Consider the following 25,181-nt stretch of genomic DNA (forward strand, 5'->3'; position numbering starts at 1 on the left):
GCAAAGTCAACCCTGAGTCATGTCTCCTCCAATCCCTCTCTCTGTTAATGAAGGCTGGTGTGAGACTGACCTAAGCCGGCACACCAGGAAGTAGTCTAAGAGTCCTCTAAGGAAACAAACCTTTAGCACAGAAATGCAGCCCAGCTAGCTGTCAGGGAAGTCACGGGTCTCTGTGAGAAGACCACATTGGAGAGGAGGTCTGCGCCCGTGCCCAGCCTGACCACCTTTCCCTTCCCAGGGTCTTACCTCACACATCTGCAGCTGGAAGAATCGTCTCTCCTTCTCCATTTCCTCTGCAATCTCAGCCCCGCTTATCTCAGTACGGATCATTCCATGCAGCTTGGCGTGCTCCTTCTTCTCCTTTTCTATTTTGGTTCTGTGTGTGAAGAAAAGGCAAGGGTAAGACAAGAGGCCACCTGGCACAGCACTCCCAACCGGACAGACAGCCTCAGAACCATCTGCTGAGGCGAACACTCACTGTGCTCTTCAGAGCAAGGTGACATCTTAACTCTTGAAGAAAGCAAACTGTGTGTTGACATGGGAAAGTGTCAGAGCTGGCCTTCCCTCTGCTCACTCAACGGATACCGCCTAAGCACCTGTTGGGTGTGATCTGTGTCTGAGATGGAAGGCCCACACAGGCCTTGCACTCCATAGTTAGCCTCTCTCTAGAGATCTCCACAAGCACTCTGCTGTATTTAGCAAAGTCACTTTGCTATTCTGGCTTCCATGGTGCTTCTCACTACAGCATCTCCCGGTTCACCGTTCTCTTCCTTCATCCCCCTTTCCATGGTGACTGCCTGCTGAGCTACATTACCTAAATGTCATGTGTACAGTTCAGGTATAAACCGACCAGCTGGGCACACACCCAGAACCATCACCAAGGGAAATGGTGTCACAGAGTCACATTGGCCATGGAAAGCACTGGAGGCACTTCCTGCCGAGTCTCAGGTCACACATGGAGACACGGCTGGCATTTTCTTTAAAAGCTGTTTGATGATTAAATGGGCTGTGAGTGTTCCCTGTCACAGGAGGCAGAGGGCATGTGCACGCGTGTGTCTGTGTGTCTGTCTGTGTGTGTATGTGGAAGATACACTTCTGTCTGGGCACACAAGGTAAACCCAACACTGACAATGACAAGAACATGAAAAGTAGGAGGTCATTTGGCAGGAACATCGTCCAGTGAATTCAGGCACCTCAGTGGACCTGTGATCATAGGGCACTACAGCCTCTAGACTCCTCACACCGTTCTGTGGTCCCTGACCATGTATCTAAATATTCAGTACAGAGCTACCGAGGAGGGATCCTGAAGACACCTCAAATCTAGTTATTATGCTTGGCAAGGCTTCTAGGGATAGAGGAATTGTCCATGTTTGTGGGTAAAAAATAACTTCTTGATGCATACTAGGGTTGCTTCGAGTTTAAAAGGCTCTGTCCCCTCCATACCAAACTCTGACACTGCGGTGACAGTGACACTACACTGGGCAGGTAAAGCTTCGTCTTGGAGGGTGTGATGCCTTCACTCCCCCAGTTTTTCTCTTCACAACCAGACAGTCACTCTACCCTGCTCCAACTGGCCACAGCACTAAGCAAGTTCTTGGGGTAAGGAGCAATGCACAGGTGCAGCTGGATGGTGGTCAGTCAATCCCACCCCTGACCCTAGCTTGAGACCCTCTTGCTGGGCAAGCAAGTGGCAGCCCCAGCAAGTAGTAGTATCAATGTGCTTACATCACTGAACTTAGCACAGTTAAAAGGCTAAGTGACCAGGGGTAATGGTTGGGAGTCTCTCTGGGTTAACAGACCTTCTAGGTCCCCCAGTTTCATTCCACTCCTGCAGAGTGTATGAGTGAGTGCCACCAGTGAAACTCCAGACCTGAGAGCCAGGTGATTTCCAGACAGAAATGTAGTATTCCCACAGGTGTAGCACTGGATTTGTGCTTTGTGATCTTTCATTAATGAAAGAAAAACCCCAGGGTGGCTTTTAAAAAATAAATAAATAAGTTGGTTAAAACACTTAGAATTGCATCCTCAGTGACTCCTTCCTAGACGTCTTCTCTTCACCAGATTCCTCCATAGGAAGCATCTTTCCACTCAGGAATGCTTCCAGCCCCCAGGCAGATTACCAAGTAACACAAGGCATTTGAAGAAACTGTCCATTTCTCCATCATTTAAATAACTGAAACCTTTAAGCCCCTCACCACCATCACTAGCTTTTTCTAGATGGCCTTATTCTCCCTGCCTTGGGGATGAGAAACTGATGAGAAATGTTCTAGCTGCCTGTAGCTGGCCAAGAGCAGACTGGCCTTCAGCAGAGACTGTGGTTCAGGTCTCAGGGTCACGGAGCCCTAATCCCTACATCCCTCCCTAGCAACAAACAATCTGAGTGAAAATGAAGCACTTGGGGCTTAAAGTATTAAAAACCAAGACGTCTGGCATTTTAGATAAATAGGGACCCAATGCTAAGAGCACACTTAAAAAACAAAGCAAAACAAAAAACAGCTGGGCGTTGGTGGCACACACCTTTAATCCCAGCACTCGGGAGGCAGAGGCAGGCAGATCTCTGTGGGTTCGAGGCCAGCCTGGTCTACAGAGCGAGTTCCAGGACAGCCTCCAAAACAATACAGAGAAACCCTATCTCAGAAAAAAAATAAATAAATAAAACAACACCTTTATGTCTGAAGGTGTGCCTGTGTCTGTGCGTGTACCCTGGCAGGAAGGCGTGGATCAGACCATAATAACCTCAAGTGTCAGTCCTTGTTTTTTGCCTTGGGTGGTCTTGTTTGCAACTGTGTAAGGGACACCCTGGTCCAAAAACTTCCAGGAGCTCCTCAGTGTCCACTTCCCATCTTACCTCAGGAACACTGCGACCACAGACCCACCATTGCAGCTGGCTCTTCACTTGGGCTCTGAGGACTCAACTCAGACCTTCACATCTACCTGGTCAATGGTCAACCCACTGAGCCATCTATCCATCTCCAGAGGTTTGTTTGTTTGTTTAATGAATCACCAGGAAGACCTAACGGGAAATACTGCTCTATAACCACCACAACACCACAGAGCTTGTGGAAGAAGCCACCACCCCCGACCACCATGACACCACAGAGCTTGTAGAAGCAGCCACCACCTTGGAACGCAGACAACAAGACACCTGTCATCATGTGCCATTATGCAACACAGCTTTAGGCAAATTCTTTCCTGGATTGGGTTTATTCAGACAACCCCTTCAAGCAACAAAAACCTGATTGAAGACTGAAATCAGATTACCTACGTCTACTACTTAAAAAACAATAAATAAAAATAAAAACACTCACATTTTGGTTTCATAGTCCTTCCAAGCTTTATCAAAGGGCTTTTTCAGATCCTATAAACAGAGGGGCAGCAAGTAAGTTTAATTAATCATTAACTTGTGTGCAAGGCAAACATCCGTATCCCTAGACTGATTCTATACGGTCACTAGGCTCTGAAAGAAGTCATGCGTGGGATTCTATAAAAAAGTAAGAACCTTTGAGACCAGGGGTGGGCTGGCCAGCCTTTCTTCCTTTTCTTTCTTTCTCATTTTAAAGCACGAATTACAGAATATACACCCCACACCCAAAAGGAGGTCACACAACATGTCCATCGTCCATGTTCACGTCCACCTCCATCCTAGTCTCCTGTTTCCCTGGGCTTCCCTTCCGCACTCAGTGTTGGGAACTGAAGATTCATGATCTCTAATAAGGCTTGGCTAGTAAAAAAAAAAAAAAAAAAAAAAAAAAAAAAAAAAATTACTGAGGCTTCCAAGCCTGTCAAAAGGTTCCCACACAGTTCTGTTTCCCCTCAACAACATTCTTTTCTGTGTTTCATGTTTGTGTCTCCAGTGGCCACGGAAGGTCTTTGTGGAACAGCCCTCTTGCTCCTGACAGCCTGGCACATGGTGTGGATCCATGTTGCCACTAGGGGACATGTCTTTCCTCTGCAACCTCCTATTCCTTGCTTTCTGTTTGTTTCCTAGTAAATCAGCTGGCCTGATTTCCGGGCCTGCTCAGGGAAAACATGTAATGTCTCTTGTCCTAATAGCTCTCTCCTTGCATGCTTTGCAAGGGACACAGCAGGAGGTCCCCAAGATGGTCCAGACAGGCTTCCAGATGTGCCTAGATGAGGCCCAGCAACCAGACACACATACAAAGACCTGGGTCTCTCAAGGACATTGCCAAGCATCCCTCTAGCCCTGAGACAAATTACAGTTCCTGCATTTACTAAGTACTGCAAGGCCTCATCGGTATAAGCACCCAGGCCTGTCCAAACAGCCAGTGTCCTCTGGAGGGCAGGCCACATAGTGGCTCATGCTTATGAAATTTCTGTCCTGGTTAGGATCCTTTCCTAGAAGTAAAGCACAACAGGGCAGCTAGGAAACCAGATTCCACAGCATCTCCATGCTCCAGTGGCAACCAAGGAACCCTCTGGTGTTATTAGTCTCCAACTGGCTCATTTTCACCCCCCCTCTGTTCTCCCTTTACCAAGCTTACAGCACCAGCAATAGAAGAACCCACGGGCCAAGAGGCGCGGCTTTTGCCACATAAGGTAGCATCAAACAAACGTCAAATGAAAGGAAACAAAGCAGATGCCATCCCTGTGGCCTCATGTGGTGGGTAGGGTGACAGCCAACACTGCTGTGACTCCCGTGATGTCAGAACACCAGGACTCGGTCATACCCCTTTAACTCCTTTCAAGTCTCCTTTCAGCAGACTGTCCAAAGGGAAGGAGATGATGTTGTTCATATTCTGAATCTAAGGAGGAAAAACAGAAAAAAAAAAATCGTCAATGTCCAATGGGGGGGAGGTCCTTCTGTATGCTATGAATATGTTTCTCTTATTGGTTGATGCATAAAGCTGTTTTAGCCAATGGACAGGCAGGATGTTGCCAGACAGGAACTATAGGCAGGACTTCCAGACTAGGAGAAGGCTGGGAAGAGAAACTCAGAGGGTGAGTCATGAAGTGATCCCATGTAGCTACCGGGAAGGCAGGGTGCCCAGGCATTCTCCGGTAAGCCAAGACCATGTGGAGATACACTGATTAATAGAAATCGGCTAATAATTAAGACAGAGCTAGCCAATAAGAAGCCTGAGCCATCGGCCAAATAGTTCATAATTAATATAAGCCTCTGTGTGTTTATTTGGGACTAAACAGTTGCAGGATCAGGCACACAGAAACTTCTGTCTACAAACACCCTTTCTAATCCAAACAAAGACAGATGACAAGGGTGTTGGAAAGGACATTGGTAATAATTCACCTTCATGGACAGCCTGGCCAGCACAGTGTGGTGGCCTCACCCACTGGCTCATTTTGTTTCAGAAGAGAGCACATAGCTAATGAAAGACCCAGATCTGTATACTTCCACCCAAGAACCTTCTATTGTTAAACTGTAAAAAGTTACTGCAATGAGTAAAACCTAAACCTATCTCAGAACCATCAGTCAGTGAGAGAATCAATCACTCAAAAGCCTGGAACAAAAGAACACAACCTCTTAACATTGTTGTTGGTCCACTCAGGGCTGTGGGGAGGGCCCAGCCAGCATGCTCTCAACATGGGGATGAGAGGAAGGCGGAACCCAGAGGTTTCTGTCTTCTGGGAAGGTGTGTGAGTAAATGCTGAAGGTAACAAGTGAAGAAATGAGTGTGCAGGGCTGGAGAGGTGGCTCAGTGGTTGACAGCACTGACTGTCCTTCTACAGGCACTCACATGGCAGCTCACGACTGTAACTCCAAGATCTGGCACCCTCACAGAGACTCCCATGCAGCAAAACACCAATGCACATAAAATTTTAAAAAATTAATTAAAAAAAAAATAAAGGAGCCGGGCGGTGGTGGCACACGGCTTTAATCCCAGCACTCAGGAGGCAGAGGCAGGCGAATCTCTGTGAGTTTGAGACCAGCCTGGTCTACGAGAGCCAGTTCCAGGACAGCCTCCAAAGCTACAGAGAAACCCTGTCTCGAAAAAAGACAAACATGATATGTACTCACTCATATGTGGATTTTAGACACAGAGTAAAGGATTACCAGCCTACAATCCACACTGCCAGAGAAACTAGTAAACAAGGAGGACCCTAAGAGAGACAAACATTGTCCCCTGGAGAAGGGGAAAGAGGTCAGAGAGCAAATTGAGAGCATGGGAGAGAGGGGGAGGGAGCTATGAGAATGAGAAGGGAAGAAGAGGAAGGATGCAGAGGTCATGAGGGAGCAGAAAGGTTGAGTCAGGGGAAGAATAGAAGAAAGGATATGTGATAGGTAGGGTTTTAGTTGGGGGGGTGGTAGGGGAGGATGGGAGGGAGAAGGGAACTAGGATTGTCATGTAAATCAATCTTGTTTCTAATTCAAATAAAAAAATGATAAAAAGAAAATGGAAAAAAAATTAAACATAAAAAAGAAACCCTGTCTCAAAAAAACAAAAAAAAAAAGAGAAAATAAATAAATAAATAAATAAATAAATAAATAAAGGTAACAGCAACATTTCATGTTAAAAAAAAAAAAAAGAAATGAGTTAGATAATAGAGAACAAAGGAGGGCTGTGTGTCAGTGAGAGAGGGTGCATGTGTGAATGAGGTACGGTTATGAGTGTGTCTCCACTGCAGCTGGAAAGAGGAGAAAGCAGAAAGCCGAGAAAGGGAAGGGCAGGAGTCGAGGAGCCAGCCCCTGGAGTTCCCTGCAGCAAGAAGCCAGAAATACTGTCTTCAATTGTCACCATGGAACAAGTCTTAGGGAGTCGAAACCTCCTGGCACACTCAGGGTTCTCCATGGGCAAGCAGGGCTGCTTCAAGGGTACCTCAAATGTGAGCTAAGTGTGACCAGTAAAGCTCCAGCCTGGAAGCACAGAGGGGAGGCCCGAACCCCAAGATGCCTTCCCACGTGGATATAAGCTTGAGACACACTTGCTTCCTCCCTCCTGGGCTCAGCTACCCCACCCTCCACATCAGCACAACCTCTGCCACACTATGTCAGCAGGTCCCATGTCTATGTCACAGGGAATGGACAGGAGACAGGAGAAAGCATGGTAGAACCTCTGTATTCAAGCAAAAGAAACTTAACTTTTTAGTATAGCTACCTTGAATAGGGAGATAAAACATATGCACCATTTCAAAATATAATTTGGAATATAACTGGGCTTGGCAGCACAGGCCTTTAATCCCAGTACTCAGGAGACAGAGGCAGGGGGACCTCTTCGAGTTCCAGGGCATCTGGACTACATAGTGAGTCCCCTATCCCCAACAAAAGATAATGGAATGTGGGTTACCAGATAGTAATATCAGCATATAAACTTTAGTTACTCTGTGTGTGGGGGTAGGAGTGTGATGCCATGGCAAGTGTGTGAAGGTTAGAGGGCAACTTATGAAAGCCAGTTCTCTCCTTCTACCCTGTAGGTCCCGGGGATTAATAAACTCAGGTCCTCAGGCTCGATTGGTAGTAGATATCTTTACCTGCTGAGTCATCTCCTAGGCCCTCAGCACATGAAATTTTCAGGTGAGTTTGGAACTCATTTGCACAATACTGCAAAAGTGTACAATGACGCTGGCATAAAAACAAAAACAACAACCAAAACAAACAAACCACCAACAACAACAAAAAAAAAAAAAAAAAAAACAACAACCTACCCACACAGCCAAATGAGAGTTTCATTAACAATTGTCGTTTCCAAAATGAATTTTTGAGTAATCGTTGCTTTAGTATTAGGTGAGTCAGCATTTGTCATGGGCCTGGCATCAGCCCAAGGCACACTGAAATCTGCTGTGACCTGTGAGGATTAACTTTAACGGATCAACTTTTAAATGCAGCGAGGCTCTGTTGAAAGTGAGGTCTGTGGGTGACAGTAATGAACCAGCCTTTGCCTGTGATTAATCCCTGGGAGCAATTGCACCTGGGTTTCCACTGTGGACAGACAGGAAGACCCTGCAGGAACTCAGGGCTCTGCGGAGGCTTACCCCTCCCTCCTGCAAGGCCAAGGATCAAGGCAGACACCTTGGGGAGCTCTTAGCTACACAGTCATCCTTGCTCTTGTTCCCTTCACCTCTCAGCTGCTTCATGGGAGGAGTAGTCCCCCATGCCTCTCTGCTCTGCACCACACAGCCATGCTAGGCCAAGTAGTCTTGGCCTGCCAGGTACTCTACAATCACACCCATGTCCCAGCCACCCCAATGCCTCAGTCAGTGTCCCTTCTCCTTACAGAGCATTGCGTCTCTTGCTCCCTGCCACAGGCTTCTAGGCCCTGGATACGCCAAGCCCTCCTTCACAGTCCTACCAGATTTACCTAGAACCATGTTGCTAAGGGATACCAAACTGCTTATTTGTGCATGAGGCAACTGCTCCCAGTGCATCTCATCTGCCACTTTTTCATCTGCTCCTTTCCGCCTCCTGAACTCTGCTTGTCCCCAATATGTCCCCTGGTTGCAATGTCCTCTCTTGCCCTCGCTGTCCAGCACTATTTCCCTCCCAGCAGAACTCAAATGCCACCATTCCCAACAGAAATCAATCTTCTCCTTCCTCTCACCATCACTTCCTGGGCTTTCCCTGTTCTGAATTTCTTCTGGCACTTGCAGGCCCTACCTGCATCTGGTCAGTTCTAAAAAACCATTGTTCCACTGCTCCCAGCATGGGGTGTGGCCGGAGAGTGGGACAATCAACAAACTTCCTCTGACCATCTGGACACTAGGATTCAGGTATAAAGTGAATCATACCTACATGTGCCTGTGACCCCAGCACACTGGAGGCTGAGATGGAAGGATTCCAAGTTCAGAGTCAGTCTGGACTGTTAGAGTTACTATTGCTATGATGAAACACCACAACCAAAAACAAGCTGTGGAGGAAAGGGTTTATTTGGCTTACACTTCTACACCATAGAACATCAATGAAGGAAGTCAGGACAGGAAGTCAAGCAGGGCAGGAACCTGGAGGCAGGAGCTGATGCAGAGACCATGGAGGGATGCTGCTTACTGGCTTGCTCCTCATGGCTTATTGCAGAACCCAGGACCACCAGCCCCGGGGGTGATTCCACCTACAATGGGCTGGACCTTCCTCCCCATTTTGTCAGTTAAGTCTCCCTCCTCTCCAATGATTCTAGCCTGTGTCAAGTTGACATAAAACTAGCTAGCACAGCTGTTTAGCAAGATCCTGCCTCAAAATAACGGACAACAGCAAGAAAGGCATAACCGACTATATTATGGCAAATATGTAGATTCATCAATCCACCCCCTTTTCCCCCTTGAACACACTCTACCCACTTGGTTACAGCCCCACCCCCTTGGGTAAACAGGCTCCACCCCTTGGGTACAGCCCCACCCCCTTGGGAGCACAGGCTCCATCCTCTTAGGTAAACAGGCTCTACCCGCTTGGGCACGCAGGCTCTACTCCTGAGAGATTCCCCTTTATCGCTCTCTTTAAAGACAACATGCTTCTGTAAAGGTCTGTCTCCTCTCTTTTACTTTCACATTGCCTCAATAACCCCAACCAAAAACAGGCAGCTGTTAAACACTCCACCGCCAAGTTTTACTGGGCTGCCAAAACGAACACCTTGGCCCAGACACTGAGGCAAGGATTAACTCAACCTCAGGCAACCACTGAGAACATTTTTCCTCAGTTGTAAACTAGTGTTGTAAAATGTCTTGGAAGCATCAAGCACTCCTGAATACAATGACCGCTTAATCAAGGCTGTAACTACTTTTAGCTAACAGAAAAGCTTTTAAAATTACAGTCTTTTCCTCCTTCCCTCTTCCAGTCTTTCCTGAGTTCAATGGAGGCAAAAGTCTACAATCTCCTAAGTACGAATGAAGTGCCTAGGGCAGCAAGACAGGGACAAATGTCAAGTGGAGGTCAAGAACATCCCTGAACACCAGAACTAATAGCTATAAGGGTGTGGTACTGCAGCCCCCAACCCCACCTTTACATGCTGCCCACCCTACTTTATTTTACTTTTGGGCCTTAAGACTCCTTAACTTTAGCTCTTCACACCTCACCTTCGCCCACAAAGCAGTGTCTCACCTGCCTCATGCTCCAACCCATAGAGCTACCTGGTTTAAAATTCTTAAGCAGGCCGACTGAAGTGTAACTCATACCACAAACCACACACCTTTAAAAATGTGTTAGGAAATGAAATGAAGGTTGTAACACCCATGGAATTGTGTCAATATCCAATGTACAATACCAGTCACCTCTCAAAATTGCTTGTGTTCACTCCAGGTCTCTAGGTTATCCCTCACCTGCTCCTGTCACCAAGCAAAAGCGCCCATCTTCCAGCACTTCTTAGAGGTGGAATCTTTAGTATGCACTCTGCATCGGGCTCCTTGAGCATCGTTTCCTTGGGATTCATTCATGCTGGTCTATGTACCCATGGTCCCTTTCTCCTTAATGCTAGGGTCGCCTCCAGTGTATGGACACAGCATCCTGCTGTTGATGGATTTTCGAGTTGCTTTCACTTTAGGCGTGTCCTTCTTACAAGGTGATGTTTGAGCAGAGTTTGAAGTACACAAGGCAGAGAACCATGAGAGTCGGGTAGAAGAAGACTCTCGGCAGAGGAAATGGCTAACACAAAAGCCTTGGGCAGAAGTGTGCCTGCCGGGCTAAAAGGAGAGTTCTCTGTGTTCCTTCTCAAAGTTGCTTGTCTGAAAGAACAGGCACCCAAGCAGAAAATTTATGAAGACTAAATGGCTGGAATATGCCACCAAATGGCATAGGGGCATTGCATCCCATTTAACTGTCACAACCATCCTGAGAAATAGGTCCTGCCCCCCCCAAAGAGATATGGAAATAAGATTAGGGCCTTCACCTTGTCCCCAAATCATACAACTAGGAACGGGTAGAGCTGGGCCAAGAACTGTGAAGTCAGAGTTCTTTTCATGGTTTCACAATGAGAGCATTTCAAAGCATCTCAGCCCCTCCAGAGTAAAATGGCTCTCATAGAAAAGCCAGGCTGGAGCCATCTCCATCACGCTTCCTTAAGACCCATCCCCTTGCATGTAAGATATTGGTCACATACACACCAGGAAATCTTCCTAAGCCAAACTATCTGGCCCACTTTCATTCTTGAGAGGACACTCTTCCTGGGCAATGGATGCTGGTGCCTTAGTCTATCTATCTAACACACACACACACACACACACACAGAGTTCCTATCTACATGGAGAAGCCTAATGGGCAGATGTTCTCTATCCTGTCTCACTGGCAGCAGAGTCACCTTGATATATTGATTTAATCAAAAAGGAGAGGGAAAACCCACACTGATCTTGATCTTTAACCCAAAGACCAAAATGAAGCCAGCTGCCAAAAATATCACCAACTTTCATACCACAACAAAAGAAGAACAGCTTTCAAGGCTCCTAGGACTCCAACAATGCTAGTGGCCTACAAAGCACACAGTAGGTGTTCATAAAAGACAGACGACATGGCCCATACAGCACCAGCTTGTATACAGCAAGTGCCCAACTTGGTCCTAGGCCTTGTCTCAGCTCTCCTCCCTGTGACAGGATAGCCTAGGCCACCTATTCCCTCCCACCACAGTGCTACCCACTTTCTCAGACTTTGTCATGGTGGTGCACACCTTCAATCCCAACATTCAGGAAGCAACAGTAGGAGAGGTGGAGCCACCCTCTGCCAGGCAGATCACATACTAAAGCTACTTGCTGCTGCTCCTCCACACAGAGCCTATTAGCTGGCCTCACTCACAGCTATGGTGTCTTCTAATTCCAGGCTGCATAGAGCAATGATGACAAAGGGAGGAGATGCTTGGTGGAGCTCCTTGTTCCTCTTTTGGTATGAGAGAGTGGAAATTCCTCAGCTCAGGGTCCTGCGGCTCTCACACTGTAACTGCCCTCAGTCCTGCCTCCCTGGCTCCTGTTCTGATGGTCTCTGGTCTTCACTTGAGCAGGTTCTGAGTCTGTGAAGTCCTCTACTTTCCATTCCTAGGAGGGGAACATTTATCTGCAGCTGACCTTGCAGAAATCTGTCCTGGTTTGAAGCTTGTCATTAAAATCTCAACATGGAAGTGGTCCTCCGGAAATCTCTCCAAAATTCTCATGCGTGTCTGAGAAGGAGGACAGAGTCGCAAAGAGGATGATGCCTTTGCGACCTGTTTAATGTCACCACATTAGATAGAGTTCTGAAGCTGCCTGCTTTCTCCCTTTGTTCTGCCCCGATGGTTCAGGCTTTTTAAGGGTGAGAGTCTCACCTTGTTAGGAGGAAAAACTCATTTCATACTAAGTCGGCCTTCCCTGGAGCTGTCTGTTCCAATTGCTTCGGAAGCATCCTACCAGACCTCCAAACAGGCAGGTGGTAATTATTATTCTTTTTGGAAAGAGGTAGAGCTGAGAGTTGCAACTATACTGAATACTTTTTAAATGTCGGTGGGAGATCAAAGACCCTGAAAAAGCGGGATGGGACAGGTGACCCAAAACAAGACTTTGAAAGTACAACGCCCCCGAAAAGATGACCCCCCAAGTCAGCTCAGTCATGTCTCAGCACTCCTATGGCTGACAGAGTCTACAATCTACAACATGGTGAAGGCTAAGTTAGGCTCATGGAAGATTTTTCTCTGTCTTCATCTTTGCTAGAAAACAAGACCAACGCTCCACACTTCACAAAGTGAAAGCTCTGAAACTTAAAATGAGGCATGTGTCCTCAAAGTTCCCAGGGCAAGGTTTCATAAGTTCCCAGGTCGGAACAACCCCAATCAGCGCTTTGCAAGCCTTTCTCGTTTGTTCAGTTTGCCTCCAAGTTGGCCATGTGAGGCAAGCCATCTCACTGTTGGTTCTTTCAGCGGGGAATTCAGCCCTCAGGCTGTCTGCATGTCTCTCTACCACATCTAACCCTGCCTTGCTTTCTCTCACTTTCCGTCCTTCCATGGCCCCACACGCCAACAAGCAGCCTCCATGGGTGTCAACATCAGAAAGGCTCATGAGTTTGGGTTATACATGAATCCAGGCTCAGTCCTTCAACAGCTAAGGCCATGCACCCCATGTTCACAAGGTAGTAGAACAAGTTCTTGTGCACAGCAGTCACCAGAAGCAAAGGAAACAGAGAATCTTTAATGCACACGTTTGCCTCACCATGAATGCTTACCACATCATGCTCCGAGACTTCCATTCTGCACAAAGTCTGACAGCAACTGCACTCCATGACAGTTTTCAAGTACTGCAAGTGGCAAAGCCACAGTACGGTGAGAAATGCACCAAACACAGCACCAAGGCCCTGCTCTGCTCTCCACTTTAGAGAAAATAAGAGATGGCGAGAACTGCTTTGGGTTAGCTACGCAGCTGCCTACACGAGTAACTTCAGAACCCAAGGTATGGGATATTGCAGGTGGCCTTTCTTTATTAGCAGTACACTCTCCCAAGTGGCCAAGTGCTCTGATCCTCCATAGAGATATTTCAGTTCTGTACACCATCGGGGCTCTCTGTCATCCATGCTATAAAGCAAATGTAAAACTGACTCGATTTATGGAATTGGAAGGAGGATTAAATGAGCTTAAAAAAAAAAAGTGGGAAAGCACCTGGCTGGTTTTAGTTTATATCTAAAATAAACTAAGAAGGTCCACAGAAATGAGTGAGCAGACATTTTAAAAGCTAGTTGCCCGGGAGAGAGTGCAAGTGCCTCCCCACCCACCTCCAACATCTCCCCCAGCTGAGCGGGGCAGGCTGCTCTCTCCATCCTCCTCAATTGACTTTCACTGCTCACCTTTCCATTGGAACCACACTTCCTCTTTCTCTACCTCCCTCTTCGTTTGCTAAAGTGCATCCTGCAGGGATTTTGGAGAAGCCACGCATGCTAACTTAACCCATGCTAACCTAACTATCTGGAGCCTTGTGTGTGCTAACATCTTTAATCCTATGCTCAAACTCAGTGGCTTGGGCCTGAGGCCAAGCAGAGCCATTCTTTCCTCAGTATTTCAGGGCATTGCCACATCTTAGTTTCCAGTGGTGCTGCTGCGTCCAAGGCTAGTGGGTGGATTTATCCTTATTCTATTTCCTAATTGATGTTTTCCCTTTAGTTCTTGATCTGTTTTCCAGGAGATATTAGTTCTACACAGTATTGTCAGGGGTGTGTGTGTGTGTGTGTGTGTGTGTGTGTGTGTGTGTGTGTAGAATGCTTAAACGCAGAAGCCCAAGTGCTTTGGGTGTTGGTCCTCAGATTTCATTCTATACAACCCTGGCTTCTTATTTCTCTGGAACTTCACCATGTAGGCCAGACTAGCTGGCTTGCCAGCTTCCAGGGGTCCACCTAGCTTTGCCTCCCATCTTGCCTTCAACGGAATTACATGGATCCTGGGAATTCGAACTCACACCTTCATGTGTATGAGGCAAACGTTCTACCAATGCCAACTAGCCCATCTCCTCAGCCCCCAGGTTTTTTTTTTTTTGTTTGTTTGTTTGTTTGTTTAAGACAGGGTTTCTCTGTAGCTTTGAAGGCTGGCCTGGAACTCGCTCCATAGACCAGGCTGTCCCCAGATTTTAATTTTATAGTTTCAAATACTAATAGTATCCCACATCCCCAACTCCCCCAACAACCAGAAACACCCCACCTCCCCTACATATGCAGTGTTTCGTCAGGTCTCTCTGACATTGCCCTGCATATACACCTGCTTTAATGTCTTCTGCCCTCTGCATCACTCTCTTTCCCCCATGTCTCTCACTGTTGAGGGTGCTTATTTGTGCTCACAAGGCAAGCTCTAAGAAGCTGACTGGCCACTCTCCACTGAGGGACTTGGAATTCTGGGAGCACAGTGACTTGTCCCTAGGGAACCTGCCACATCGATCTCTAGAGAGCTTTACCCTGGGTCATGCAAAGGAGGTCCTTCCTCCCTTCTGAACCACATCTGCCACAATCCTGGTGGAAGCAGGCTTTAAGAGGCAGCATGCAGCCTGCCACTGTTTGGGGCAAGGACCAAGAGTGACAAATTTTATAATGCCAAGAGGTTTCAAATTCAGTCAAGTTAAAGCACACTGGCAAGCAAAACAACCTAAGCATTGTGACAGCTGTTTGCTTATAAGAAAGTATTTTCAAGTGAACTTGAGTAGAGAGACAACCCTAAAGATCCTGCTCTCTGCCCTTCCTGTAATAAACTCATATACCACACTCCCTGCATACCACCCACTGATGCAGCCCCATAGACCAACCACCACCACTGCTGCCTCTGGGATGAGCAATGAGGAGAAATGAAAACATTTGCTGGCCTGTGACCTCCACAGAGAGCATGACTGAGGCCTGACCTGGCCTTCTGGAGCCTTTAGGAGAAGCTGGGGGAAAAAAACAGGAAGGAAATGCTGTTGAGATCTCTAGGGGCCACCCCACTTGGGGAATCAACCACCTACCAGGGCAGGATCACAAACCTTCTCGCCTGCTTCTTCACTTCTTCAGAATCCTGTTCCCACAGAAGGAACAGTGCTGAGCTGCAAGCACAAGAAATGGCTGGTCCACCCCCATGCTGCCAAACAATGGCCACAGGTGTCCACCCTGTGCTTCCCTGCTCATGGGGCCAGGTCTTTCTCTCAGTCATGAAATCCTTTAAGTATCCATAGTAATTCTGGGCTTTGAGTATAGGTGACCTTGCTTCCTAAGATAAGAGTCTATTAGATATGATGAACCTGGATCACTGCTATCATGTGGTATTTGAGTGAGAATGCCCCCCCTGGGTTCATATATTGAATGCTTGGTCCCAAGTTGATGGAACTGTATGGGAAGGATTAGGAGGTGTGGTTTCGTTGGAGGAGGTGTGTCATGGAGGGTGGGCTTTGAGGTTTCAGAAGTCCAAATCATTCCTGGTTAGCTCTGTCTCTCTGCCTTGTATGGCATGTGGATCTCTCAGCTATTGCTCCAGCACCCTGCTTGCCTGCTGCTGCCCTGCCCTCCCTGCCCTGCCCTGCCTGCCCTGCCCACCTGCCTGTTGCCATGCTCCCACCATGATGGTCATGAATGCTAACCCTATGGGACTGTTAGCCAGCCAGTCCCCAGTTAACTTTCTATAAGTTGCCTTGATCATGGAGTCTCTTCACAGCCACAGAAAAGAATACTAGACACCACCTGGAACACACTAGTCTTCACTTTTAAAACTACTAGAAACTAAAATCAGGGGCCCTGAAGAAGATGAGAGAATTTACCATTCCATCCTGCACCTGAGCATTTAAAGTGTCAGGCTGAATTTAAGTCACATTAAAGAAAAAAAAAAGTTAACTGTAAACTTAGTTCCAAATTTACCAAGTATAGTTATTTTAGACTCTGCAAGAGCCAGAGAATATCTCCCTAGATTATTAGAACCTAGCCATCCTGGCTGGCTGGCTGGCTGTTGGGCCATCTTCTCAGGGCGGCATTACAGGCATTTCATACACCACAGGTACACACAGTGAACACTGACCAGGTTTTTGAAGAGTGCTGTCAACTCCTTGGTGAACACAGAGAACTTCAGAAACGCACTTCCTAAGTCTGGGTCATCTCTGCATACACAGTTGCCACCGAACTTCTCCAGGGCCTGGGTGTACTGCTCCTCATTTTCCACGTGCGCTGCAAGAGCAAATGGAGGAGCTGTTAAGGTACCTACCCAGCAGTCCTGTCCTGGATAGCCAGGTCCTTCTTGGTCACAAACAAGACCAAACAAGTCCCGGGAATTGAACATGGAGAACACCCTCAGAATACACACACACACAAAAAGTCAGGTTGCAGGAGCAGAAATAATCGCTACTAGTCCAAAATCAAATCACTGTGCCCAAAGAAGCAGCCAGGGACATGAGAGAAAACATCCCATCAGGTCCCCTTGTCTGCAGCACACTGGAAGACTCTCAGCTACCCCATCTACACATTGTTTCCCAGAATCCTCCTCAGCCCATCACCACCCACTGGTCTAAGAGGGGGTTCTAGCCCCTCTTAGAAATGTAGACAATGCCAACCATCTTGTCCCCCACTAAATCTCAGGACATTTGGTCACAGATACACACCACTGTCACCTCTTACAGAAGGACTATGTGCTCTCTGAAGCCAAGGCTGGTCCATGAGAGCCAGCTTGTTCCTCGGTGTCTCTGTTGTGTATCTCCTCTGTCCAAGACCCTGCCATCCTAGCTCCAGCTTACTCAATCCACTTACCCTTTCTCTTGTCACTCTAAAGACTATCCCATGCCCTGGGTGTCTGAGTTTGTACCTCTCCTCTCCATCTACTCACATGTCACACTGAAACTGTCAAGTAAGTCTATTCTCACCCACTGAACATGCTTAGGAGGAACTGTGTCCTTGGCCTCCAGTGGCACCTGGGAATTTGTGGGGAGGCTAAATGTGGACCTGCAAACACTGGAGAAAATTAAATTTTGATGCCTAGTCTTTCTGTTTTGAAAAGCATTCCAGGGCTGGGGATGTTGCCCAGTGGCAGTGCTTATTTAGCACGTACAAATCCCTGAGGTTCAACTCTCCACACTGGGGTAGGGGAAGCTCCACAAAGAGGCCCAAGAATTCTAGATAATTAAAATTTAGACTATACAGAGCAAGCAAGACACACACACACACACACACACACACACACACACACACACCCTCATGAAATGTGCTGGTATCACAAGAGGAGCCCTAAGAATATCTGGACCCCAGGTCTGTGGCTGCCAGTGGATATCTGTGTGACTAGTCTGTTTCATGAACGACAGAGGCCTACTGGCCTCTGGTGTTAGAATACACAGATTCAATGTAAGATAAGAACAACCACCACCACACACTGCAGTAACAGTGGCAAAAGACATCTTTATGGAGTATAAACTGCTTTGTTTTTCTACACTTCAAACTTTCCTCTACATCGCTAGGAAACTGGGGCTCAAAGAGATCAAATAACCAATCCCAGTAAACAAAGCTGCAGAATAGCACTGCTTCCACCCTAAATGTGTCTGATTCCCCAGCCTGTTCCTCCCTTCTCCACCACATGGGTTTTTCATATCTAAAAATAGCTCACCTTGGGCCAGCAAGATAGTTCATCGGGTAAAAGTGCTTTCCATGCAAACCTAACAGCCAGGGTTCAATTCCCAGATCCTGTGCAAAGGTGGGAAGAGAGAATGGATTCCACACAGCTGTCCTCTGATCTCTATATGTGTGCTGCAACATGCATGTACTTACACACAATAATAAATAACATTTTAAAAATCGAAAATAGTTCACCTTGCTAAAACTACAAGGACACAATTTTTAGATTTTTTTAAATTCCTTTTCATTCACAGGCAGATCAATAATCCCTTTGCGGGCTGGAGAGATGGCTCAGAGATTAAGAGTACTGACTGCTCTTCCAAAGGTCCTAAGTTCAATTCCCAGCAACCACATGGTGACTCACAACCATCCGTTATGAGATCTGGTGCCCTCTTCTGATGTGCAGATATACATGGAAGCAGAATGTTGTATACATAATAAATAAATAAATAAATAAATAATATTTTTTTAAAAATCCCTTTGCATGTATGTATGTATGACTTTAATACATGGGAAGAGCAGAACTTCCCAAACTACATACTTAAAAAAAAAATAAAAAAAAATAAACTATCTCAAAGTTGCCAGGCAAGACATAGGCAGGCCCAATGTGGTTTCAGCCACAGCTGATGGCCACAGCAGATATCTGGTACTGGTCATACCCACTGGGTGTGAAAGACAGGAAGCAACTTCTGTTGCTTCTCTGGTCTGGGGTCTGCTTGGAAACACAGCCCAGTGATGTCCAAAGGGTGTGTGTGTGTGTGTGTGTGTGTGTGTGTGTGTGTGTGTGGTATCTCAATCCAGACTGTATGCCCTGCATTTTTGTCTTCCTGGGCTGCCTGGGGCAGTGCCCACTGTGAGAACAGCCAACTAGCCCATGAGCATGGTAATTGATTGCTCCAGATCACCCCCCCCAAGTTGGAAGTTTCCCTACTAAGAATTGAGAGCACTCCAATCCTTTATGGTTTGTTTGCCAAAAAAACAAACCTTAAAATAGGAACCTAAAATAAATAGCCTGGGAATAAAGTTTCTGGAAAGATCCCAAAATGAATCTATCAGCTTTTATTTACAGAACTGAGAGCTGTTCTACAGGATACTCACTCTCTCACCTCCCCCTGCTTCAAATACATCTTCTGTTCTAGTTCTTAGGATGCTGAGCCAAGAATCTCTCCTCTGGGAGACCCCAGGAGATGGGAATCTGAACTGCATGAGCCACCTCAGGATGAGGCTCTGTTTCCTCCCGGTTCTCTCTGAATACGTTCCTGTTCCCCATACCTCAGCACAGAACCCAATCAATTCAGGAGATGAATGAACTAGGGTACACTCAACACGGGAACCTATCACGAAGCCTAAGCACACATGGAGTTAGGTTTTGTCTTGTGCTTCTAGGCTTACCTGAGTGTTATTTTAAATATGTATATCAAGGAGAAGGCCCTAAGAATGTGATTTAAGAAAAAACTATTGGATCTAAAAAGGCAAAGGCAGCTCTTTGCAAGTCACCAGCACAGAGCAACAAAGGATGGCAGGGGAGCTCGCCACAACCAATTAACCTCCAACTGCTGACACGGTTTTTAACTACCTCCATCTTCAATTCAGATACTTCATTCATTACTTTCAGCACAGCGACAGAAGAATGGCGGTGCACTAGAGTAGGACCAAGGACAAGCATGCTCACGGGAGCAGATATAAATGCCTAGGGAAAGAGACGTCAGTGAACACACTGATCACTACTAATGCTAGGCACCAAGAAGGGGACATTGGGACAAAGGTTCCAAGGACGGGAATGAATCACCAGGGGGAAACAGGGAGTTTCATGTGTTCAATGGTTATTAACATGTCTTTCAGAGTCAACATGCCCGCATCCAGCTCTCAACTCTGAAACTCAAACCAACAGCACGTCTCCTCTCCATCCATATCCACTACCCTGTCCTGTCCTAAGGATGCTGAGAAAGGACCCGCCCTAGCCCTCCCTTTCCAGAGAGCAAGCCAAGGCCCAGGGAAGACAGCAACTGCATCAAGTCACACAGAGAATGGCGGAGCCCAAGCAGACCTCTGGCTTCCTGACTCCTGGCCCAATGATCTCCTTCCACCCCAGGAACTGCTGGCACATTTGTCCCTGCCTTCTGCTCTAGGCTAAAACAAAGGTCACACCCTTCCACTTCAAGCCAACAGCTCAAAATGGCATCATCGATGAGGAAGAAAACGAGGTGGAGAGTTCATGCACCAGCCTGGCCCCAACCTCTGCTTCACCCCAGGGCTACTGCAAGCCCCAGCTCCACACAAGAAAGACCATGGCCACCTGGAGTCTGGCTGAGAAGCATCCGCTGAGTCGGCACATTCGAACCACCCAGACAGCTGGTGAGGGGAGCATCCAGGGAGACACTCATTCCCCATGCTAGCAGCACTGCGAGACACTCCCCAGACGACATGATTAATATTATGTGTACTGCATGTTCACATAAAGATATTCCAAAGGTGAGGTCATAGCCTCAGCCTGACATGTCACCCGGTTTCAGATCTAACCTGAAGCACAGTTTCTAAGGGAGTAAGTAAGGAAACTCTCTCAGGTATCTCACTTCCTACAGGCCATGTCCTGGCCCAGGGGAGGCATGGCTTTAGAATTTATTTCTAGGGTCAGGCCCAGATGAAGGACTGCAAACAACCTTCCAGCTGACAGCCTGGCGGTCTGTAATAAAGCTGAGAAAATGCTTGTGCCACCCTAGAGAGAAGCCCACTTTCATCCATCTATCTAAGGGGGAAGCAGAGGCTAATAGAGCTGCATACAAAGCAATTTACAAACTGGAAATGGGAAATTACAATGCCAACAAGGCTGAGCTGGCCAAGGGACAGCACGGTTGGCTTTTAAAGGTTTATCTTTAATTTTTATTTGTGAGTGTGTGTGTGTGTGTGTGTGTGATGTGTGTGTAATGTGTGTGATATGTGAGTGTGTGTGGTGAATGTGTGTGATGTATGAGTGTGTATGATGTGTTAGCATGTGTAATGTGTGCATGTGTGGGGTGTATGATGTGTATTATGTGTGATGTGTGTGTATATTATGTGAGTGTGATGTGTGTGTTATGTGAGTGTGATGTGTGTATATTATGTGAGTGTGTGATGTGCGTGTGTGTGTTACTCCTACTGCTCACAGTGCACTGGAAGTCAAGTGAAGGGGCAGAGCTGACTGAAAAGTTTCTGTACCCGGTAAACCTCTCTGCCAATGCAGCAATCCAAATCAGACCACAACAAACCAAATCAGAAAAAGCCCATGTTTAATGACTACACCGCTCCCAGATGATTTTCCAGCCCCCTAGCGAGGAAATGGGAGAGACCTGAAAAACCACCTCTCTGTTTTCTGGGGGACAGTTTAAATACCCTGTGTGTGTGGTCTTGATCATCTCTGGGGGAGGGGCCATCATTTGACAGGCTTTCTTAGATGCAGCAGGGTTTGGAGAGAGATGGGGGAGGAAGACTTGGGTGACACTTCCACCAGAACACTACAGACCCTTCAGGTAATGGATGCCAGGGGCTGGGGTGAAGCTTCCATCAGAACACTAATGGATCTGTACGATCCATGACCTGACTGTCATGAGTCTGGTTTCTGTCCCTTTAGAATATAGGCTCTGGGTACCAAAAGCATCAAGGTCTATGAGTGTTTTTCAAACTATATGCCCTGAGCACCCATCATCTAAGAGAATAAAACCAAGCCATGCGGGAAGCCTAGGATGCTAATGAATAAAGATTCCTGTAACAGGCCTCACCCTCAAGCAGCAAGCCTCTGCCAGAGAAAAAAAGCTCAACTAAATCTATTCCAAGCAAACAGAAAGGCTGGAGCTCAGAAAGTCACAGGCTTGTTATGTACAAGGCAACTATCGATGGAGGGCCCCCTGGGACCAGATAATGAAGTGCTCCCCCTAATAGAAAGAACTCAAGGTAATTTAAAGGGTCATAAAACCTGTGTTAAGAAGATGGATGAGGCGTGTTGGGGAGGGAGGTCCAGAAAGATGTCTCAGTGGGTAAGAACGACTGCCCTGCAGGTACAAGGACCTAAGTTCAAATCATTAGCATCAGCGTAAAAAGCCAGGTATGGCCATGCATACACGGAGCCCCACTACCAGGAGGTAGAGATGGGGTGGAGCCCACACCTCAAGAACCCGATGGCTGGCCAGCCTGGACAAAAAGGGCAAGCTTCAGATTTAGTGAGAGTGTTTAGTTGTCTCAAGGCAACAGAGGAAGACAACTATGCCATGCTGGCCTCCACATGCACTCTGAACACACACACACACACACACACACACACACACACACACACACACACACACACACACACACACACACACACACACACACACACGGTAGACTGGGAGCTAGGTGTGGCTCGTGCCTATAATCCCAGCACTGGAGAGGCTGAAGCAGAAGGATCACTGTGAGTTGGAAGGCCAGCCTGAACTACGTAGAGAATACCAGGCAAACCTGGGCTATTCAATGAGATCCACATCTCAATCAAAAAAAAAAAAAAATTGGAAGAAAAAATAGGCTGGGGAGAGGTGAGGTAGAAACAGTGCAATGACAAAAGCTTTAATCTGACAGCACAAACGTGTTAAAACAACTCACAGTGACGGTGAAAGCAGGAACTGCACTGTCAGGAAAAGAGGAAATCCTCCAGCACTGGAGGCCACAAAGGCTTCCGGCAGTTTCCTCCTGAGAACCCAGGACAGGATGCGACTGAAGATGAGCTCGGTGCTGCCTGACTTATCCAGTGACTCTCTGGCTAGAGCAGCCTGATCCCAAATCTGCTCTGAGCCCAGGTTAGGGCACAGCAGCCAGCTCTCCCCAAGCCTGTAATTCCCAGGTGTCCTGTGGCCCAAGTTGGGAAGGGAAAGGACTTTTGCTGCACATGTCTTTAGGCGATTAGAAACTTTGACAAATTTTACATCCAATCGCATCCTTTACCGGAGGAAGCCCTCGTGTTGGCCAAGCAATGCAATGAGCTACAGGGCAGCATGTGTTCTCTACTCAAGTTGCTTTTCGCCTTTTCCCTTTTGGTTTTATTCCATCCACCAGGGGATACAATTCCCATTATAATGATGACTTGGTGAGACAGTCTACCATGCCACTTGCCAAGGATCCAGGTCAACTCCTGGGGTCTGGTGAGGGACAATCATAGCACCTCCAAAGGCAAAGTTCAAAGCCTCACTCAAAAGCTGCACTGCTACAGAGCCAACCACACAGGTGAGTGTGGTTCCATCTCACAGCAGTTCTGGCAGATCTACCAGCTGAGGGGACAGGTTCGGACTCTGCAGGTGATCTGGCCTGTGCCTCACATTAAAGGTAAACAGTGCTGGTGACAGTGTCTACCTGGGAAGTGACAGTTTGCACCACCAATGGTTCTTTACCTGGCTCTCGGAGGCACAGATCAAATTCACAAGAATGTTCTAGATTGCCTCTCCAGGCACCTTTGATATAGAGAACTTGGGGGGTACGCATATCCCATTAAGCCTGAAATGAAGAAGCCCGAGCCCAGATGAGACTCAGTTTCCCACCAATCAGAACTACACCCACAAGTGTGACTCAGGCCAATGCTCACAGGCTAAACCACAGGCTTGATGTTCCTGTGATTAACACACCAATCACTGCCGACAGGATTCCCTCTGCTAGTCACCAGCATGCATTCCAGTCATTGTACTGAACCACCAGAGGCAGTGGGCTAGCAGCCAGAACCTGGAACTGGAAACTCCACCAGACTTCAATCCCTGCCATCACCTCTTCTCCAACCTGCTGCTAGAACCTTCCAAGGAGCAGCTCGAAATTACCTTTGCCACATACTTAAGTCAAATCCTGTCCTCATGAAACCATCTTTTAGGAAAAAGCAAATCATGTGCACCTTTAATCCCAGCACTCGGGAAGCAGAGGCAGGCTATTCTCTAAATTCCAGGCCAGCCTGGTCTACCGAGTGAGTTCCAGGAAAACCAAGGCTACACAGAGAAACCCTGTCTCACACGTCTTCTCCCCTCTAAAACAGAAAGTCCCAGATTCTCCAGCATCCCTCTAAGATGAGCTTCCTCTGGCCCTCAGACTCCAAGGATCTTCTTATAACTCAATGAAACAATGACCTTCACACTCCCCTGAGGTCACCTGAGGCAAGTACAGCCTCCTACTGAGCTCATGACCAGCCAAAACCACCTACAGGTTGCTCATAGGATTGTCAGGCTTGGGCTGGAGCTGCATGCAGGAGGCTTTCTGCTGGTGTTTATCATGCCCTAACTGTACACCAGCTACCCCGCCTGCCAAAGGTCAGTACCTAAGTCAGTGTTGCTATAGAGACGACAATATGAGAGGTGCTTACTAAGCCCACTGTGTGGCCTATAGAAGACACATAAATGTGTGATTTTTGTTATCATTACTATACCACCATCAAGCTTACAAAGGCCAGCAGAGTATATGCCACTTTACGGTGTTACTATTCAATGTTTCTTTTTAATCACAGAAATGTGTGTATAGACTTTGTGTCTTGAATTTCATTGTTAATCGTTCTCCTTCCTGCTGTACAGACCTGTCATCTCAAGCAGCCCGTCCATGTTTTGTCTTGGGAGGTGCTGGTTTTGCAGCATGATAGGCAAGGCAACAAAGCAATGAACATCTTTTGCAAGGATATCTTTCCACACAGAGATTTTTATTTCAGAGATGTGCACTGCCCAAAGATTCCCGAAAACTCTGTGTGTCCATTTTCAGCCCCCCCCCCCCCGAGGTCACGCAGCAGGTGGCAATGACCTGAATTCGGTCCCTGGGACCCACGTGGTGGAAGGAGAGAACAAACCCCACATGTTGTCCTCTAAACTCCTGCTCATGTGGGTGCAAGGATGCACGGGCACACACACAAATACATACATGCATGCACACACACATGCATACGCACACAAACACCCACATACCACACATGAAAGAGGGGGGGGGGAGTCTTGAAGCCTCATTTTCTTCAGTAGGTGAGGACAGTTAAAGTGCAGCTAAAATTAGCATTTCCTCCTCTGCACTTTTTATTTGGGTATGTGACAGTTTCCTCCAGGGCCTTCAGATTCCCAGGTAAAGAGGATTCTAACTCACCCTAAGAACACTGGAATTGCAGCAGCTCTAGAAGTGAAAATGAAAGTCTGCCGTTGCTTCCTCCTTGATGGAGATGAATTTTCCCACCCGCTGATGTGTCAAACACAGATGAAAAATGTCAGCTTCAACATCCCAGCACCGAGAAAAA

The 25,181-nt window shown here is 47.2% G+C and overlaps 1 protein-coding gene across 3 annotated transcripts in view; it reads right to left on the minus strand.

Annotated features, from left to right (window-relative positions):
* Asap2 (ArfGAP with SH3 domain, ankyrin repeat and PH domain 2) overlaps positions 1-25,181 on the minus strand; it is a 150,169-nt gene that overhangs the window by 61,518 nt on the left and 63,470 nt on the right. For 2 of the 3 annotated variants that reach the window (XM_027424693.2, XM_027424694.2), the window contains exons 3-6: positions 16,362-16,507; positions 4,689-4,763; positions 3,309-3,358; positions 247-376 (exon numbers count right to left, since the gene is read on the minus strand). In XM_027424693.2, coding sequence (XP_027280494.1) covers positions 247-376; positions 3,309-3,358; positions 4,689-4,763; positions 16,362-16,507 — 401 coding nt within the window. The remainder of the gene's footprint in view (positions 1-246; positions 377-3,308; positions 3,359-4,688; positions 4,764-16,361; positions 16,508-25,181) is intronic. The other variant, XR_004770675.1, reaches the window with a different exon arrangement.

This window comes from Cricetulus griseus, chromosome 7 (genome assembly GCF_003668045.3).
Source record: "Cricetulus griseus strain 17A/GY chromosome 7, alternate assembly CriGri-PICRH-1.0, whole genome shotgun sequence".
Lineage (NCBI taxonomy): Eukaryota > Metazoa > Chordata > Mammalia > Rodentia > Cricetidae > Cricetulus > Cricetulus griseus.